Consider the following 19,885-nt stretch of genomic DNA (forward strand, 5'->3'; position numbering starts at 1 on the left):
ATTTGAAGGAGAAGGAATTACATAAGTACATACATACACTTCCTCCTTCCATTTTGAAAAATTTAATGTCTTCTTTCTTGCCTCCTCCTTCCTCTTTAAAACCTTACACAGATTAAAAGGCAGGCAACAGCACCTGCACAATGACGCCTAAACCCTCCACTACTTTGATTCAGCAGAGGATCAACCCTATCTCCGGCGAATCAGAGTGGGTTCTCTTCACCTCACACGAAGCAAACGAAGAAGAAGAAGAAGAAGAAGAAGATGATGATGATGGTGATGATGATGATGATGATGATGATGAGGGAGAAGGAAAAGATGATGATCGTTATAATCCTCCTGATAGCTTCTTGTTTCAGACCTCTTACCTCGATATGCTCAACGACACGGAACGAAACCAAGCCTTTGAAGCAGCCATCCAAACCGCCATAGCTTCTTCTTCTTCTCCTCCTCTCATCCTTGACATTGGGTATGTTCTTTCTTATTTTCCTATATACCTCTCCCCCCCCCCCCCCTTAATGGACATAAGCTTAGTAAGGAAAAAGCTAAATTTGTGGTTTGTTTCAAATGCTATAAAAATTATAAGAAAATTAAGTAATCTCTTAGTTTGAATAGCCGTAGAGCCACAGTTGTTAATGACTATGAGAATAACCTGGTAAAGCATGAGAGGTATCTTGAAGTTATTAACATGAATTTTTTATATAAGTTTTGTCTAGTGTGAGGACAGGTAAGATTGAATATAAAAGATGAACAAATACGTTTAACATCATTTTGTTGTAATGGATCAGTGCAGGAACAGGTCTGTTGTCTATGATGGCAGCAAAAGCTTTGCAAGAGACATTTCCGCCTTGTACTCTGAATGCTGATAAACCTATAACAGCATGTGAATCTTTTCTTCCAATGTTTCAATTGGCCCGCAAGGTTATTTCATTGAGTGGATTATCCTCATTTGTACATTTAGTACATAAAAGATCTGACGAGATGGACATAGGCTCAGATATGGTCTCACAAGCTGACATACTGGTAAAGTTATCCTGTTTGCGGCACATATTCTGTGCAAAGAAATTATTTGATTGTATTTATCACAATCATGGAAATATATGCAAATCAATACAATCTTAATAACAGTGAGAAGGTGATCTCAACCATCAATCCATAGTTATGGGGGAACACCGTGCACTAGAGTATGTTCTTCCCACACAAATGAAGTAACTTTGGGATATTGGTCCAGAAAGAAAGATAAATATACTAATGTCTGTGATCCAAATCATGATACCCATATTGGAAAAGAAAAGCTTAGGGTTTACTAGGGATCAATCATTAAGCCGTAAATTTACTTGGGTAATGTTTATTAGGACGGTTTTATAAGCATGACGAGGATAACTACTATGTAGGCATTAAATTGTTATAGAAAGAAAGAAAGAAAGAAAGAAAAATCAACGTCTTTTAAGAGGGCAAAATGGCCTATAAAAACAAACAGGAGATTACATCTTAAAATGTTGTCACATCTTTGAGAAAGCTAAACCCAAATAAATGTAACTAAATAAAAATAGAAATGACTAAAAAACTCCATTGTCTATATATATATATATGTATGTATGTATGTATGTATGTATGTATGTAAGATTCTCAAGTCAGATAGGCTAATATTTTTCTTCGAAAGATCTCTCCAGCATAGGTCAATCCAAAATGGAGGGTTATTTGAAGTGAAGGAATCACATGAGGTGGTGGGAGATAATTACCTTTATCTCTCGATGACAAGGATGACAAGGTCATGGTCCATGAGGCCAAGACCTATGTGCGCAACAAATTGCTATTGCAATGTCCTTATTGGCAGCCCACTTGTGTAACTCTTGATTGGCTTGGAGCATGATCAGGAGTGTAGGGATAAAGAAAGGTGTGCTTTTTCTTTGTTGGTGAGCTTGGGTGGTTGTGTTATTGTCCTTCAACCACTTATTCCTATGTCTCTTGAGTTCTAGTAAGAACAAGCCCAAACATTGTTGGTCCTCTTATTCCATTACCTTTTGTAGTGGGCCAAAACCTTGGTGGTTAAAGAGGAATTAGTATCTGTCTTCTTTTAAGAAAACAAATAGTGGAAAACATGGTGTTCGTCAAATTCCACTCCTTGATGACAGAATTGGCAAATTCTTTCTTCCCACGGCGTGTGTGCATATTTGAATATTTTAATCTCTAACTGATGTAAAGAGTTTTGTAGCTGCTCCTATCATACATTGTAGCTATTCTTTTCCACTTTGGTCTTGGTTAGATGGTAATAGTGCAATTATGCTTATGCCATGTTACTTGAACCATTGTGTGATTCAACTTACCAAGCTATATTTGAACAAGGATAGTGCATTTATGCTTATGCCATGTGACTTGAACCATTGCTGTGTTTCAACATACCAACTATGATTATCTTTTTGTTTTGTAAGTTGTTTTGATGACATGCCTATATTTGTATGTGGATAATGTATTTATGTGTAAGCCATGCGACTCAAACCATTGTTGTGTTTCAACGTACCAATAATGATTATCTTTGTATTCAGCAAGTTGTTTTGATGACATACCTATATTTGAATATGGATAGTTCATTTATGCATGTGCCATGTGACTCGAATCATTGTTGTGTTTCAGCAAACCAGTGATGAATATCTCCAAATTCAGCAAGTTATTTTGATGACATAAGTGCCAACCTTTAGTTTTCTCGAGGGAGCTTCCAAAGCCGTTGGATATTGGTCATTGATCAGAATAATGCCTTGATGATTAATGGAACTGCTCCCATCTTTGCTCAGATTATATCATGTAGCACGGATGTTTTTTTCCTTATGTGGCCACTATTGAGACTAAAGGTCTCTCTAAACTTTTCCATTATTTGCCTGTTCACATTTCTACTCCATAGAGAAGAGTTGGTGCGACAAGTGTATCAAATAGCCACAATTTATTTCGTGGCTCTTTGAACTGCAAATGTGCACAATGTCTTTCAACAGCACCAAGGCCTGCATATCCATGAGAAAGTCGAGCACAAGCAACCTCCCATAAAGAGAATCGAGGCTATGTGAATTGTACTCCTAGGTACTTGTAGAATTGTGTGTAGAACGCCTTTTCCTCTTCCAAGAAGAATTTTGGTTCCGATCTAGTTACCCATGCTTGAGTGGTGTTAAACACCATTGTCTTAGTTTTATCTATAATTATTGACAAACCGTTGTATGCTCAAAATCCTTTTAAAGCATTTAGATGTCTTTGTAGATTGTCCGGAGTGCCTGAGATCAACATATAGTAATATTTGTTTGGCTATACCTGTTCTTGAAAAACTGAATCTCTGTATGTAATGTGCCACTCATCTATATAGAGATTGAAGAGTGGGTGATAATGGGCATCCTTGTTTTATTCCGAGTGTGCTAGCCATAGCCTCCAATGACCCATTTGGGAGATCACACCTTTCTTGACATGGATGCATACTGTGCATAGATTCCCCATTGCATATCCAGCCAGTGCATGAGCTGACCATGTGATACAATATCAAAGGTTTTTTGGAAGCCCACAAAGCAGTAATAAATCCTCTTATTATGGGGTCTGCCCTCTTTGACGCAGGCTTGGAGAATCAATTTGCGATTCAAAAATGTGAACCCCTTCAGAAAGCCTGCCTGCCTGTCCAGTGGAACAGCAGGCATTACTCTCTGCCCATACACTCAATCTGGACTCTAGGATTGAGCCATATGGTTTAGCCAAGTAATTGCCAATCATGATTGTCCTGTAATTGTTCGGTTCATGGGTTCGTGACTCTTGAAGATTGGCACAATTGTATATCCTGTTCAGCTAATAAGGAAACCTTCACACATTGCTCTATTACAGATGTGTGCTAGCAATGGGAGCAAGCTGCCACAGGCATAGGTAAAGTGTTCATCTACCAATTCATCATGATCTCGGGCCTTCCCAAATTTAACTGATCAATGGCGTTTTTTACATTTTGGCTTAAAAAAAGTGGATTCACATGGCCATGAACCATGTGGGTGGGGGAGCGGCGCTGCCTAGGGATATCATATAGTGCTGTTTCGTTGCATATTCATGCTACACCTGAAGTGAGATTTGAGACAGTTAAACAGTGCTCAAGCCGAACTGAACCAAGCTCAAACTGGTTAAGACAACTCAAGCCTGAACCGTGGAGTCACCAAAATGTTTAGCAACAGTTAAATGGCTCGGTTCAGGCTTGAGCCAAACCATTGCCGGTTCCTATTCCTTCTCATTAAACATCTTACTCTCTTATCCCCGGGGGCGGGAACAAGCAATACACATGGGCTTCAAATTTAGCTATTCCTCCTCATGAGACACTCGAAGGTTGCTCTTGCTTGTTTGTGTGTACAAATACCCCGAGTTACTTCGCATTGCAAGCCTCTCCTTGTATCACGACATTCCTAATTATGTCAACTATTTTATATGACTTGGCCAGGTTTGAGTGCATTCCCATTGTGTGAGGAATGCATTTGTGGCTGCTTTATGCAATGACTTTGACCATGCTTTGGTGTTGGGTTCCTGGAAGTGTGCATGGTAGATTTTTTGTTCTAGCATGGCCAGTGCTACATATCAAGTCAATCCTTGGCAGCTTGGGTCCTAGATATGCATAGAAAACTACAACTTCAACTTGCCTCCTGATAGGGTGATAAACCAATGACGCTTTGGCTACATGACATGCAACATGTCTTCGGCTTCTTTGTAAGGCATGTAGTTGTTTTGTGACTTTTGTACAACATTATAATTAATCTGATTACACATTAAAGAAAAAGGAGAGAGATTCTCAGTTTGTTTTGTTGAATCCTCCAAAGGCAGTTCTGATGGATTTTATGTACAGTCTATGTAAGCCCTGTTTGTGTCCAAGAAAGAAAGAAAAACATTCTGGATTCAGGTGTCAGAAATTTTGGACTCTACACTTTTGGGAGAGGGGCTTATACCGACCCTTCAGCATGCTCATGATCATCTCCTGAAACCAAATGCTTGCGTGGTGCCTCACAAAGCTACCATCTATGCACAGGTATTGCAGTAATTTAACTAAATTTGAAGTGAACATGATGATTGTGGCGATCCATTCTTGTTTATTGTTTTGAACATTTAGGGTTAAGTGGAAATATTGATATATATTTTTTGTTTCTGAGTTTTTCTGTGCCATTATTGAAATAAGTAATTTAGTGAAACGTTTTCAAGCTTATGACCAGCTGGTTCAATGTGATTATCTTTGGAGACGACATGATCTTTATGGTGTGGAGAGGCAACTTGCTGATGGGCTGGTTCTTCATCCTCCAAAATTTAAGGACAGGAGCTCTTTGAAGCCTATGCAATATCCAATGCATGTTGATCCTTTAATTGATAAGATGAAATTGGTAAATGTAGTTTTTTATCACACATCACTATGTTCAATGTAAAGTTTTCTGCATCTTACCACATGATTATTTCTATTACAATCAGATGTCAAATCCATTCAAGGTTTTCGAGTTTGATCTTTCAATGAGGCCAGATGGTTTTGGAGAAGTAGAAGTTCCTGTTAAGACTATAAAGATGGGCGTCGTGCATGCTATCATATCTTGGTAATTCTGACCTTATTATGAGCCTGATAAAACATTTAATACATTTGCTGACATCTTTATGGAAAATTTGCAGGTGGGTCTTAGAACTTGATGAGAAAGGACTGATATTATATTCAACTGCACCGAAATGGATACATAAAAATTGTAAGGGTTTTATAAATATACGTACAATCTTCTTCAAGTTTATTATCTAGCCATAGACAAAAGGAAATGCCTGAGATGGGTGCATTGCAAATCGCACTTATGCCTAGAGGATATCATATATTATGATGAAAAGAAGGCTATTTGGAATGTAGAATGAAATCCTCGGGAGTTGCAGCTGTGTTAATGTTGATGGCCTTTTCTTTAATGGAGTTCTCCACCGTATGTTTCTTTGAATGTCTCCTTCTCCATCTAACATGTAGAGTTCATATAATATTTTCACTACACCTAATTTGAGTTCAGTATAGTAATGTATATGCTAAAAGGTTATCTTACATGGTTGTCAAAACATGGCCAGCTGTATGGTGTGTGGGAATGAATGGAGCTAGGCGAAGGCAATTTTTGTGGTCCTCCAATGCTCAGTTTGCTTTCTCACCGTCCCCATTGCCCAAAGATGTCAGCTTCTCACATCATTTTTCCTCCACCCTTTGTATCCTGAGTTTACAGTGGAGAATTTTGACTGTTGCCAGAAGTTTCTCCCATCACACTCATTATCCATCTTAGTTCTACCATATGGTGGCAGGATTCCATCGTACTTTTTGAAGACTATTTTCTTCCGAGGGTCACCATAAAGTCGTGATACCAAGGGTCACTGATGTCAGAAAAAGACATAATTGGGTATCACACCAACATCAAGGAAGCATGCGAACTCATTGAGTATCAGAAAAAACCATTGTGGGTCTCTTTCATTCTATGATCATAACAATGGGATATAGGTGGGTGGAGATCAGTGATGGTCCTTGAACCAATGTTCCTTCATGACGTAGCACACAAGGCATGAATATTTTTCTTTCTTTTTCCCAAATCCTCAGGTCAGAAAGTTCCATGTAGTAAGGTCTTGTATTGTGAATGTTTTTTATGCATTCAAGTTTTAAATAGATGAATCTATTATCTTATTTGGAGACCTAATATGACCTATGGCACTGAGTGTGCTCTGGTGGGAAGTTCCAGAGAAGGGGCAACTGCATCAGCAGAAAACAACTCTAAAGACACTTCTAAATGTTTAGACTGTATATCTGTGTTTCAGATGCATATGCATTAAATAAGGCATGTGAAACTTTTTTCTGCTCATGTAAACATATAAATGGCTTATCTCGTCAACTTCCTTGTGGGAATAATCATGATTAATCGAGATTTTTGCTGTGTTCATTTATGTTTCAGCTGGTAGATCTTGGCATGATCATTGGAAACAGTGTGTCTGGTTTGTCCCTGGCAGAGGTCTAGATGTAGCTGAAGAAACTGTCCTTACTATTTCTGCATCACATGATAGTATTAGCTTTGTTTATGATGATATTTCTTATCCAAAAGCTTCGGGATACTCAACTTCCCTTGGAACAATTAATCATGATTCTTGGAAGTGGCCCATGAAACCAGAACGAATCGGTCTACTTGGGTCTAGCAAATGGAGATCGACAATTATGCGGGCCATAAAGAAACTGGTAAGAGTGCAATAATATGCCATTACAAATTGTAATGGTGATCATGGCGAGTTCATTTTCTCTTCAAATTCTGCTATTTCTTCTAATAAAATTTCTTTCAGGTTCATGAGAACTCATCATATACGTGCCTCGTGGTAGATGACAGCTTGCCACTCATAATCTCAGTTGCCTTGGCATCTAGTTCAACAACAGTCGTCTCTCTTTTACCTGGTATGCAGTCTAGGGGTTCAAAGGTTCTAGAATACCTGCTTGAGGCAAATTCTTTGTCTTCAGATCGGGTGAAATTTGTGAGAAAGCAAGTAAAGGAATTAAGTCTGGAAGATATCAATATGAAGAAGGTATAACCCCTGGACGCATAATGCATTCGTTTATCTGGAAATTTTGTGACTATCTATTTGCTTAATTATACAAATAGGTGGATATTCTGATCGGGGAACCTTATTATCAAATCTCTGAGGATATGCTTCCATGGAGGACTTTACGTTTCTGGTGATTGGTGTTATTTTGCAACATGTCTTTTAGTATAATAAAAATTTGTGATTTAAGGTTCTGCCACCCTATTGATGTCATAAGAGAGGAACGTAAAGAGTGGTAAGGTAGATGGATCAGTCATGAGTGTGTATGCTTCATTATTATGGAATTAGTATGCTTTCTTTTAACAGTCTATGTTCATTTGCTTAACTCTTAGGGCTTTTGTTGCTTCTTTAAATCACCTCTTGACTGTAAGGAAGAAAAACATTTCAACTTCAAATTAGTTGCAAGATGTATGTAGCTGGACATATTTCTAGCTTCATGCCGCATTATGCATCACCTCTTGTACCTGCAAGTAGTTCAGCCACTGCCCACATATGCACATGGTTTTGCAGAGGTCCTCATGCATGTTGCCCAAATGTCTCCTCTTCATATCATGATACACACATTCCTGCAATCTTTCATCAATATGTAGCCATGACTTGGAACATCCAAGAGTGCTTGTCCAGTAGTAGCTCACTACAAGCGTAATCTTTGATGTGAGCGATGATGACCTGAACCGTCATGTAGTAACCTTCGACCACCTGCCTCCTCTGACACTTCTACTGCCATCCTGCCTCAAGATGTTTCTACCAGCCACTACCCCCTCAACATCTTGACTGCTCAGCCTCACCTTGCCACTGATGTTGCACTTCCATTCCCCAACTTTGAAACGGATCAAGACTAGAATACACCCCTTGAACTTGTGGCTTTGCTTCTGGCCTCCGCGCAGCCTGACCTCTCCCACCCTCACCGCTGATCAGGCTCTCCAATTAATAGAGAGCATTGATGACGGAACGATATTCTTTGTTTTGTGTTTTTTGTGTTCGCTTGTGGCTATGCTGCTGTCCTATGGACGTGTCATGTTGTTGGCCGACAGGTTATAATAAAACACTAATGCAAATGTATGACCAATCACCTATGACGATGAAGGACCTGAAGGATTATATTGAGGTATCTTGTACTTACTACATAAAGGATATACAAGTATGTAGTTGACGTGGCTGACAAGGCTGTAACGAGGTACACGAATGGCACCGTCAGTACGGTTGTCCCTCTCCAACTTTTCTATAAAAAAAGGGATGAATAGAAAAAAAGAGAGATATATTAATGCCTTTGAAGAGTCCAGAATGACCTATAAGACCAAACAAGAGATTGCATCTTGAGAACAGCAAAACAAAATAAATGTATCTAAGTAAAAAAGTAAATAGAAATAGAATAAAACGCATATAAGATTCTCAATCATATATTGTGATTTTGACTTCGAAAGATCTGTAACATATGTTGATTCAGAATGAAGAGGTCTCCGAAGCAAGGGAAGCACTGGTCATGGTGGGAGATAATAGCCTTTTTTTGTTGATGACAAGGGTGGTGAGATCGTGGTCCATGAGACTAATTGTTATGTGCATGAAAAATTGCTATTGCCCAATCTATGGAAATCCTTTTGCAATGTCTTGATTGGGAGCCTGCGTGCGTAGCCCTGATTGTCTTGGGGGATAAAGAATGTTGTGATTGGTCTTTGTTAATGAGATTATGTGGTTGTATTGTTGTCCTTTGACATCTCTCTTAATCTCTTGCGTTCTAGAAAGAACAACCCAAGCATTGTTGATCCTCATATTCCATTACCTGGATTAGTGGGCCAAAGCCTTGGTTAAAGAGGCAATGGTATCTCCCTTTTATTTCATTAAAAACAATACAACAGCAAACACAATGTTCTTTATATTCCACTTGTTAATAACACAATTGGCAGATTCTTTGTTCCAGAGGCGTATGTGTATATCTCTGCCTACCTCAACCTCTAACTGATGAGAAGAGGTCCGCAACTTGCCTATCATACTGTGCAACACATGCGGTAGCCGTATGTCCATATAAGAGGGTCTGATGATGAATCCACCCTGCGGTGCGTGCATAAAGTGTGCCTTATAGTTGCACATTTCCCTACCAAGAGATGTTGTGGGGCTGATTCATGTTCTTCCATTATCCAATTTGATAATAACAGTTTGGATCACTCTATTCTTTTCCACTTTGCTGAACTATGGATGGGGACAATCAAGGCTATGGTGGAATAGGGGAGTAGTGCACTCATGCTTATGCAATGTGACTCAAACCGTTGTTGTGTTTCAGCATACCAACAACGAGTATCTCCATGTTTTGCAAATTGTTGTGATGACATAAGTGCAGACCTTGATTACCTCCGTTTAGGGAGCTCCCAGAATCATTGGATATGGCTCACTGATCGGAATAATGCCTTATTGATTATTGGGTCTGCTCCTATCTCTCGCTGAGTTATATCATGGGGCATTGATGCTTTGCACTTTATCATGTGGGCAGGAATCAAGACTTGATTCCCAGATTTCTACTCCATAGACAAGAGTTTGTTTGGCAAGTGTATCAAATTGCCACAATTTAGTTTGTGACTCTTGGAATTGCATAGATGCATTGTCTTCCAAGGGCACCGAGGGTTGCATATCCACTAGAAAGTCGAGTATAGGCTGCTTCCGGTAAGAATAACCGAGGCCCTGTGAATGTCACTCCTAAGATAATGTGTATGCACCTTTTCCTCTCCAAGGAGAAGCCCAATAAATGAAGTAAATATCTGGTGAACAAAAGACTGTTGTTACCTTAGCTTTGATATTTGCTATACAAAGAAGTGATCTGGATCCATTGTATCTTTTTAATGGAATCCATGCAGCATTAGCTCTCCAACATTAAAGGGCCAAACCATACATCTTAAACTGGCGTCTTGTATTTTTGAAAAAATTAAATAAATGTAAAAAAGTAAATAAAAAATTGACTAAAGGATCTCATTAACAATATATGTAAGATTCTCATCTCAGAAGCGTAAGAGGGAGAAAGAAAGAAAGATATATTAATAAAAGGCCAAAATGGCCTATAAGACCAAACAAGAGATCACATCTTAAGTGTTTTCTTGTCTTTGAAAACAAGAAATTAAAATAAACAAATGTTACTAAGTAAAAAAAGAAAAGTAAATAAGATAAAAAGAGACTAAAGAATCTTGTTATCGGTACAAGATTCTCACGTCAGATATGTTATTAATTTTGTTTTTGAAAGATATCTAGCATAGATTGATAAATGGAGAGGTCTCTAAAGTGAAGGAAGTTCTTTCAATGGTGGGAGATAATGGCATTTATCTATCAATGACAAGAGTGATGAGATCGTGGTCCATGAGGTTGGGGCCTACATGCACAAAAAATTGCTATTGCCTGATCTATTGTATCCCCTTTGTTATGTCTTGGTCAAGAGCCCATTTGTGTAGCCCTTGATTGACTTGTAGCATGAATAGGAGTGATGGAGCTAAAGATTGTTGTGGCTGTTTTTTGTTGATGAGCTTGTTTGGTTGTACTGTTGTTCGTAAACAACTTTTCCCTCTATCTCAAGCACAGTTGGTCTTCATATTCCATTACTTTGCGTAGTGGGCCAAAGCCTTGTTTAAAAGAGGCAATGGTATCTCTCACTTATTTCACTAAAAACACTACATTGACAAACATAGCGTTCTTCAGATTCCACGCCCTTATGACACAATTGGCAAATTCTGTCTTCTAGAGGTATGTGTGCATATCTACCTACCTCAATCTCTAACAGATATGAAAATGTCCACAACTGGCCTATCATACTGTGTAACGCATGTGGTAGATATATGTCCATATGAGAGGGCTTGATGATGAATCCATCTTGCAGGTGTGTGCATAAAGTGTGCCTTTTAGTTAGGCAAGATAGAAGTCACTTGGGATAGGTCATGAATGTTTTGTAAATCCTGTTGGTGGAGATGTGAATAATTTTGAGATACATATATAGATAGATTGTAGTTTCATCTTCGGAAGTCAAGTATGACCTATGAGACCAAAAATATTACATTTTCATGTAATACATGTGGAAGTGGTTAGCAACTCTTGATGTTCAAGAATTTTTACTAATGAATATTGCAATCGAGAGTGCACATTGTGACTATTAGAGAAATTCATGCAATTATTGGGTTTGGTTGAAGATGTGTGGAAAGCACAGTTCAATGTGATTAAAGGTAGAGAGCATTGTATCAAAGTGTGATACTCAAACTGTCGCACTTGTTTCGAGTAAAGTGTGCATAGTTGACCACTCTCATCACTTGTGCTCCAAAGCCCTGTGTCATGATACATTGGCATTGCAAAAAGGTCTCATTTGTAGAGGAGTCTAGTGATGCATCATGAAGACGTGTTGTATCCCGTCTTCCAAACCAATTTTTGAATATCTTGCATCCGATTGGAATACAAAATTTTGCTTTTATGTGGCCTTTGGATTTTTTCACTTGTTTCCCATGCAAATTTGGGAAGTTGATGTAAGGGACTTTTTTGAACCTTAAGCATATATTCATCAATGCATAGACCAAATAGAGTTGGTGAGAATGAGTGTCCTTGCCCAACACTGATAGTGCTATTAAAAATATCCTTCTCATAGATTCGGGAAATCGCAAGCATATATTCACTTGGCACCATAGTTCTTCCATTCGCCTCCAAAAATGCGCACGAGTTACCATATCAAAAGCTTTGTTCAAGACTTGAAGCAACAATATAGACCCTCATATCTCAACATCCTCAACAGAATCATTACCATCAGCATTTGTGTTCTCAACAACAGGACATTTTTCAGCCCCTTGAACCACATTCCACAACCCCTTTGCTACCAATACATGGCGCATCATATAAGCCCAAAGAGGGTAATTTGTTCCATCCAGTTTCTCCTCAACAGCAAGCATTTGAAATACATCGTTGTTCTCAACCATGGCTGTGGACTGAACACGTTTTGATGTAAAAAATGGACTGTTGAAGGGAATAATGTACCTCTTTGACTTGAAAGATGAACAAGTGAAGAGAAAAGGGAAGCAAATCTGATTTCTGAGGGTTATAGGAATGTCTTGGAAGACTGAAGGAGGCTTTTTCTAGGATTTAATCGACTTGGAAGCAGAAAAAAAACACAACTGAAACTGCACAGAGAAAGAAAACACGCAGAAATTTGTTTTTTCAACAGCAGAAAAACGCCACCACAGATGGCACAGACAGACTGCGTATGAGAGCCGTTGTGTTGCTGCTCAAATGTCACTTTGTAGCTCTGAAACCACTGTTGGGTTCTTGCTTTGAATCCCAAAAAGCTTCACCACTTTAGGGTTGTAAGAGTATTTTTAGACGGGGAAAAAACCTCTTAAAGAGGGGAAAACTGCCCTTGTAGTCCTAAGTGTGTTCACACATTACTGTCCTAAATGTGTTCACACACATCACTATCCTAAGTGTGTTCACACATTACTGTCCTAAATGTGTTCACACACATCACTATCCTAAGTGTGTTCACACACATCACTACCAAAATATGTCAACAACAAGCGGCCTCCTATAAGGAGAACCTAGGTCCTGAAAATGTTACTCCTAGGTATGTGTAGGAGCGTGTGTATTCCACCTTTTCCTCTCCCAAGAGAGAAAGAAAGAAAGAAAGAAATATTAACGTCTTTTAAGAGGCCAAAATGGCCTATAAGAACAAATAAGAGATTACATCTTAAGTGTTGTCTCGTCTTTGAGAACAAATCAAAATATTAAGAGGCCAAAATGGCCTATAAGAACAAATAAGAGATTACATCTTAAGTGTTGTCTCGTCTTTGAGAACAAATCAAAATAAAATCAATATTACACAGTAAATATAAAAGTAAATAACATGAAAAGAAAAGAAACAAGGGAATCTGGTTTTTGGCACATGTGAGATTCTCAAGTTAAGTATATTGTAGCTTTTGTCTTTGAAAGATCTCTAGCATAGGTCGATCCAGAATGGAAATGTCTCCAAAGTGAGGGAAGAGAGAGAGAGAGAGAGAGAGAGAGAGAGAGAGATTAACGTCTTTTAAGAGGCCAAACTGGGCTTAAAAGACCAAACAAGAGATTTCATCTGAAGTGGTCTTGTCTTTGAGAACAACAAATCAAAAATAAAATAAATGTTACTAAGTAAACAAGATAAAAAGAGGCTAAAGAATCTTCTTATCAGCACATGTACGAAGTCAGATATATTGTGACTTTTGTCTACGAAAGGTCTCTAGCATAGGTCTTCATTAATGTGTATGTGAGAGAGATGATGATGATAATTATATGCATTAATGTCTACAGGAAAGAGAGAACACTCCTAGAACCACTCTTAAGTGAGAAATTCATAACTATACCTTACAAAGGCATGTTACGAGGCATGGCAATTTCAATGCATGTGAGAATTTTTATGAGGTTTTCATCTTTACTCTTGATTTTTCTTTCTATTGAGCAATTGACATTGTATGGTCTAGGATTTTTGGAAAAGTCGGCGAGCCTTGAAAACTGTTCAAGGATTTGACCATAGTGCAGTTAATGAAATGTTTGGTGCTTGTGGTGATCTGCCAAAACCATTGGAAGGACCTATTCTTCCTTGTTTTCTGTGGCAGTGTGGAACTTATCAGGTTTGTACCCTTATCTTGTACGTTATGTTATGGTCTTCTCTTTGATTTATTAATGCCGTGTAAAATCAGATATCCGTGCCCATTACATTCACTTTATAATCAGTGGTGTTGAAGTAGTTTAGAATGGTTAAATATCCACTTAATTGTTTCCTTGTACATTATCAACTCACTGACCTGTATTTTTTTTTTACTACTATCCAGCTAATAGGGTTTTTTGAAGATCCAAATAAATTATCCATTATTCAGCCTGTATTTATTTTGACACTTCAATTAAGCATTTGGTTTTAGTTAATTGCAGGAACTTACCCAACCTTTCTCTATCATGACTTTTGATTTTTTGAAGACCATTGAGGATGTGAAAGGTTCCACAAAGGTGAGAAATCATTAAGTCTGTGCTTCAAGTGAAATCAATACATGTAGAGGTAAAGGCTGACAAATACATAAGCTGTTGTGTTTGTCTTAGGTCCAAATTTCCAAATCTGGAACTTGCCATGGCATAGCATTGTGGATAGATTGGGTGCTAGATGCAGAATGCAGAGAGATAGTATGTACAGGACCACAAGGTACACATAACGTTTCTCCCTTCTAAAGTAGTTGTACATGGCATTGTGCTTTGGGTCTTACCTTTCGAGACATGGTTTTGGACATTTCCTTTCTAGGAAGTTAGCTATGAACAGATATGTTATGTTGTAGCTGTAATATCATCATTTCAAGTGCTTTGCTTATAATATGTTCTAGTACTCGTAAAAGCATATGCTTTTTAGGTGTTTGCTTTCGAAGAAGTTGATTTGAAACTGACTTTCTAGGAAGTTACCAATGAACTGATATGATATGCTCCCTTCATGTTAAAAGAAGTATTCATTTATGTTTCAGCTGATGGCCCAACACAGGGGAAACAAGGACTAAAATTGTTGTCTTCTCCTGTTGAGGTTGAGGAGTTCCGATCCAGCGCTGGATCATGCAGCTATAATAGCATTCTTGATTTGTCTGCTACTTTCAATTCTAGTAATGGTGAGCTCGATGTAATTGTTAACTTTGTATGAATTGTCTTGAACTCAAAGAATAGTGTCAATTTTACTTGAGATAGAGAAAGGCCCTTTCTCTAAACATTTTCAAATGTCTTTCGATTCAACATTCTTAGTTGATGAGGCAAACCAAGAATGTTACCGCTCCATAAGTTATCATTTAAATAAACCAGATTTGCTCAATGTGTTGCACATTTTACAATCAGCTACAGTTTTTTTTTGTTTTGAAAATTTTTGTTCTTTGCAATGAGAAGTTGCTATATGGAGGAGCGTATTATGAACTAGTTTTTTTTGGTGAATGTTCCTGTAAAACCATGCAGGGGTTGAAAATCATTTACATATGGTCGTTCTAGTTTTCCTCTTGTTTGATGTTTTAATATCAAATTGGATCAATGTCCTGCTTACAATTTTGATGTATGTCTTCACAAATTATGGAATATGCTTATATAAACAACTCTGGTAGAAATTGTCCAATAGAGCAACTGACAACCAATATATTCAAAGTCTTTGATCCCTCTTGCCTTTCTAAAAGGTTACCTCCATAATAATGACCTCCTTACGTGTAGTAAAGATCAGGATACTAATCCTTCCTATCATGTCATGTGTAGTTGATCTTTGCATCAAGACAGATTGGTACATCACAAGCATTCTGTGAGTTTTAATAAGAATATTTTTAAGTACCTGTACAGAGTACTAAAAAATCTCTTCAGAATCCAAGTTGGGAGGAAGAATTGTAGGATTGTAACAAACCATTACCTTGCTGATTCAGATCTCATACAGCAATAAAATAACTATGATTGGAGTTGCTTATTCATGTTTGAGACATTTGACCTGATAGATCATGAATGTCTGGCAAGTCTTTCTCATATCATGTACATCATTATTCTAAATTATCGTTTTACAATATATTCATGCACATTGCAAGTTTGGAATTGCTTATTCATGGTTCACTGAGATTTTCAACCTCATATCATGTACATCATTATTCTAAATTATCGTTGTACAATATGTTCATGCACATTGCAAGTTTGGAATTGCTTATTCATGGTTCACTGAGACGTTCAACCTCATATCATGTACATCATTATTCTAAATTATCGTTGTACAATATATTCATGCACATTGTAAGTTTGGAATTGCTTATTCATGGTTCACTGAGACATTCAACTTGATACTTCTAGAATAGGCGAGTCTTCCTGATATTCATGCATATTCCAAGTTTTTCTTTGCTATTGAGAATGCGCTTGAGTATTGTTCGTTCTCATTTTAATTTCTAGTTACAATGGAGAACTTGACATCAACACTCATCTTGCTAGCCAAATACCAGGATAACTTCATTCCATGGCTAATTTTTAACACTACAGAACTCTCCACATAATGTCATACCGAACTTTTATTCACATCGTGGAATGTGATGATACTAAAAATGAGAATATAAATAAATAATATTAATGATGCGGTTGTGTTCATATACAAGAGAAAGAGAGAAGATACTGCAATAATCAACAAATTTACATGGCAAGACAAAGGCTCGTTTAAAGTGATGTCAAGGCAAATCCTCACTAGTCAACAATGCCATGATGCTACCACCATGAACTCGTTCTTCAAGCAAGGATGAAGAAGACATGTTCAAAATACTATCATCCAGCCCTGGTGTGCCCTTTTCTTGTGTGAAATTGAAGACACTGCCATTTTGCATGAATGGAGGAACAAGAACATGAGGGGGGAGCATAGGCCAATGAAGAGATATATTATTATCACAAAGTTGAGGAGTGATCCCTGGCCAACGACCCGAAGATGTGACCTCTTTATTGGAAGGTTCGCATCCATCATCAGAAATCATGTCTAAAGCATCGCCCATGAATGTCAAGCCAGGAATATAATGACACGATTTGTAGTCAGTCTGTGTCCAATATTGCTCTCCTTCCTTACCATTTTCACAATCTTGGAGACAAAAAGAACCTTTCGCTTTGAGTTGATCCCCTTCTGGTAGGGTTGCAGCAGCACCAGCAGAGGTAGTTCCCGATACAAGCCCTCGGAAGAGACCCGGCTTAATCCTCGCTGGAAGGGCATTTCCTAGAGTGTTAACACCATGCACCCTCCGATCTTGTACAAGAGCACTATGGGCCGCACAGAGCCCAAGCCTCCCCCTTGCAAATCTATCGCAAGGTCCTTTCAAAAGCTCCCCTGTCTTATCTTTCACATATTCACTATAGGGACATCCTTCACAACCCCATTGGCACCTTTTCCCACCTCCATGAGCTTTGCAAAAGTCGGTGCTTCCTTGCGCACTTTTTGTGCACTTTTCATGTATGCATCGCTTTCCACCGCCGTGCTTTACACAAAAGTTGGTCCTCCCTCGAGCACTTTTCGTGCATCCCAACGCAACACAACGTTTTCCACCCCCGTGAGCAACACAAAAAGGCGTTCCTCCATGAACACTTTTTGTACATAGACCACCACCATCAAACATACATCTCTTTCCACCTCCATGACCTTTACATAGAGGGGTACTACCTTCGGCACCTTTATTGCACCCTTCAATCATGCATCGTTTTCCACCCCCATGTGCTTTACAAAACCTAGTGCTTCCTTGGGCGCCCTTCCCACATCCACCCTCATGTTCACACCTCCGCCCACCTCCATGAGATATACATAGACCCGAGTACCCCTCAGCACTCTTTGTACAACCTTCTCTACAGCACCTTTTTCCTCCTCCATGTCGGATACATAGACCTGATCGACCCCGTGCAGCTTTTGTACAACCATCATAACTACATCTTCTCCCTCCTCCATGACCAATGCAATAGTCAGTTTTACCATCAGGGCTCTTCGTGCAACCTAGTTTTTGGCATCGGCGCCCTCCACCATGTGGTTTACAGAAAAGCGTCCTATTCTCGGCCCATTTCTTGCACCCTGGTTTCTCACATCGTCTCCCTCCACCATGTATGATACATAATCCTGTGGCTCCTCGGGCACCTTTTCTACACCCTGTGAATTTGCATGTTTTGGGAGCTTTCTCCAGTAATGCTCCTCCATTTCTATCAGTACTATCTACTGATGATTGCTTTAAATGCATTGCATTGTGCTGTTGCATATCTAAACAAGTTGTGGTTTCAATTCTCCGGCCCATCAAAAGTGAAGGTATATACCGTCCTCCAGCTTTCGTGCATTGAGCCAAATTAGATCCTTCATCAAGTACTGGAATGGAATCATTGCATATGTTCTTGGTTTGGAGCTCAATATCTCCTCCATCAGGTCCCAAATCTAGTAGCAGGGATGACAAAGGTCCACAGTTTATATTATCTGGTTGGATTCCTCCACGGGATTCTGAACCTAGTAACAAAGATGACATATGTCCATCCTCTGATAACGTTTTAGATCGATTCCCTGTTTGGATTCCGATATGGTATCCATTAGAATCCAAACCTAGTAACAAAGGTGACAAATGGCCACTTTCTGATACCATGTCAGAGATTCCAGATATGTTATAGGCATCTTCTGATACTATATTATTAGATATTCTACAGATATGGTCACCTTCTGATACCATATTAGTAGAGGTTCCCCAGACATTATAGTTACCTTCTGATAACATATCAGATCTTCTGGAGAGATCCAATTGGAGGTTCATTTCTTCTTCTATATCATTCTCAATACAGGTTCTATTCTCCCAACTCAAGCTTTTGGAATGTCTTTTCGGTTGTTTTATGGCAAGGTTGTTGTTTCCGAGAGGAAATTGATGTGGGGACAGACCTAGTTCAGTTAACAGACTATTTGAATGATCTCTAAATTCTTCTCTCTCTTCTTCGCCATTTTCCCTAAGATTAAGAGAAACAAAGGTCGAGAAAGAGCCAAGCTTACCTCCATTAATAGCTTGACATGGATCTCTATCTTTATACGCGCGGAAGCTTGAATCGATTTGAAAAGATGTGAGAGGAGGTGATCTTTTTGATGTATTACTGGAAGCATTTCTTGTGAACTTTTCCGAGGCTTTGGTTTCGATGCTTACCATATCACTCTCATCGTCTTCGTCTTCTTCTTCTTCACAATCAACCCATTTCCTTTTCAATCTAATTTGTGGGTTTATGCTGAGGCCTGATGATGACTGATTCTCCATGGAAGCTCCACTTTTGATCAAACCTTTTGAGATCTCAACGGGAACAAAAGAATAAACTGCAAACAAAAGACGGTGTTTTCTTTAAGAATTGGAATCAGATCTATTTTTGTCTAGATTCTAGAGTAAAGAAGGAGGAGGATGAACCAAGAATCAGAAGAGAAAGAAGAAGAAGACCCACCATTGGAAAAAGTAGGAGACTTTTGGATTTCATTGATAAGTTGATGATTGGGTTTTTCTTATTGTATTTTTTGTTGATTCCGTTTATGCAGTGCTTTTTGGGGAAGGGCGGTGAATTTGAAGATGAGAAGAGAGATATGTAGAAGGGAATATTTGATTAACCCTAACCCTAATGTCCTTTGTAAGAAATGTGTGCCCCAAGGGGTATGTTTTTTTTATGTGGCAGTGGGAAGCTAGGACTCGTGTGGGTGAGAGTGGGGAATGGTGAAAACAAAGAAGAAGGAAGAAAGATTAACAAATACATACATACATACATACATACTATGGATGGCTGTCTCAAGGGGGGGGGGGGCACATAAAAGTACGAGAGGGAGGGAGGGATA

General features: G+C 38.7%; 2 protein-coding genes across 2 annotated transcripts; one reads left to right on the plus strand and one right to left on the minus strand.

The window, feature by feature from the left end:
- The first annotated feature begins 118 nt into the window (after positions 1-118).
- On the plus strand, positions 119-15,388 carry PRMT7 (protein arginine methyltransferase 7). Its single transcript, XM_087325997.1, has 14 exons — positions 119-466; positions 786-1,020; positions 4,898-5,023; positions 5,205-5,369; positions 5,455-5,573; positions 5,647-5,717; positions 6,936-7,213; positions 7,315-7,551; positions 7,629-7,702; positions 13,861-13,954; positions 14,031-14,180; positions 14,479-14,553; positions 14,644-14,743; positions 15,054-15,388. Exons 1-14 carry the CDS (start codon positions 141-143, stop codon positions 15,221-15,223), a joined length of 2,220 nt encoding a protein of 739 aa, XP_087182123.1. The 5' UTR covers positions 119-140; the 3' UTR covers positions 15,224-15,388.
- A 1,244-nt stretch (positions 15,389-16,632) lies between these two features.
- LOC147859203 (uncharacterized) lies at positions 16,633-19,482 on the minus strand. The gene has a single exon (XM_087325870.1). The coding sequence runs from the start codon at positions 19,323-19,325 to the stop codon at positions 16,752-16,754; it is 2,574 nt and encodes an 857-aa protein (XP_087181996.1). The 5' UTR covers positions 19,326-19,482; the 3' UTR covers positions 16,633-16,751.
- Between the last annotated feature and the right edge of the window lie 403 nt (positions 19,483-19,885).

The sequence above is a fragment of the Azolla caroliniana genome, unplaced genomic scaffold (assembly GCF_043228905.1).
Source record: "Azolla caroliniana isolate FFs.n. ecotype wild unplaced genomic scaffold, voAzoCaro1.0.p SCAF_10, whole genome shotgun sequence".
In the NCBI taxonomy this organism is placed as follows: Eukaryota; Viridiplantae; Streptophyta; class Polypodiopsida; order Salviniales; family Salviniaceae; genus Azolla; species Azolla caroliniana.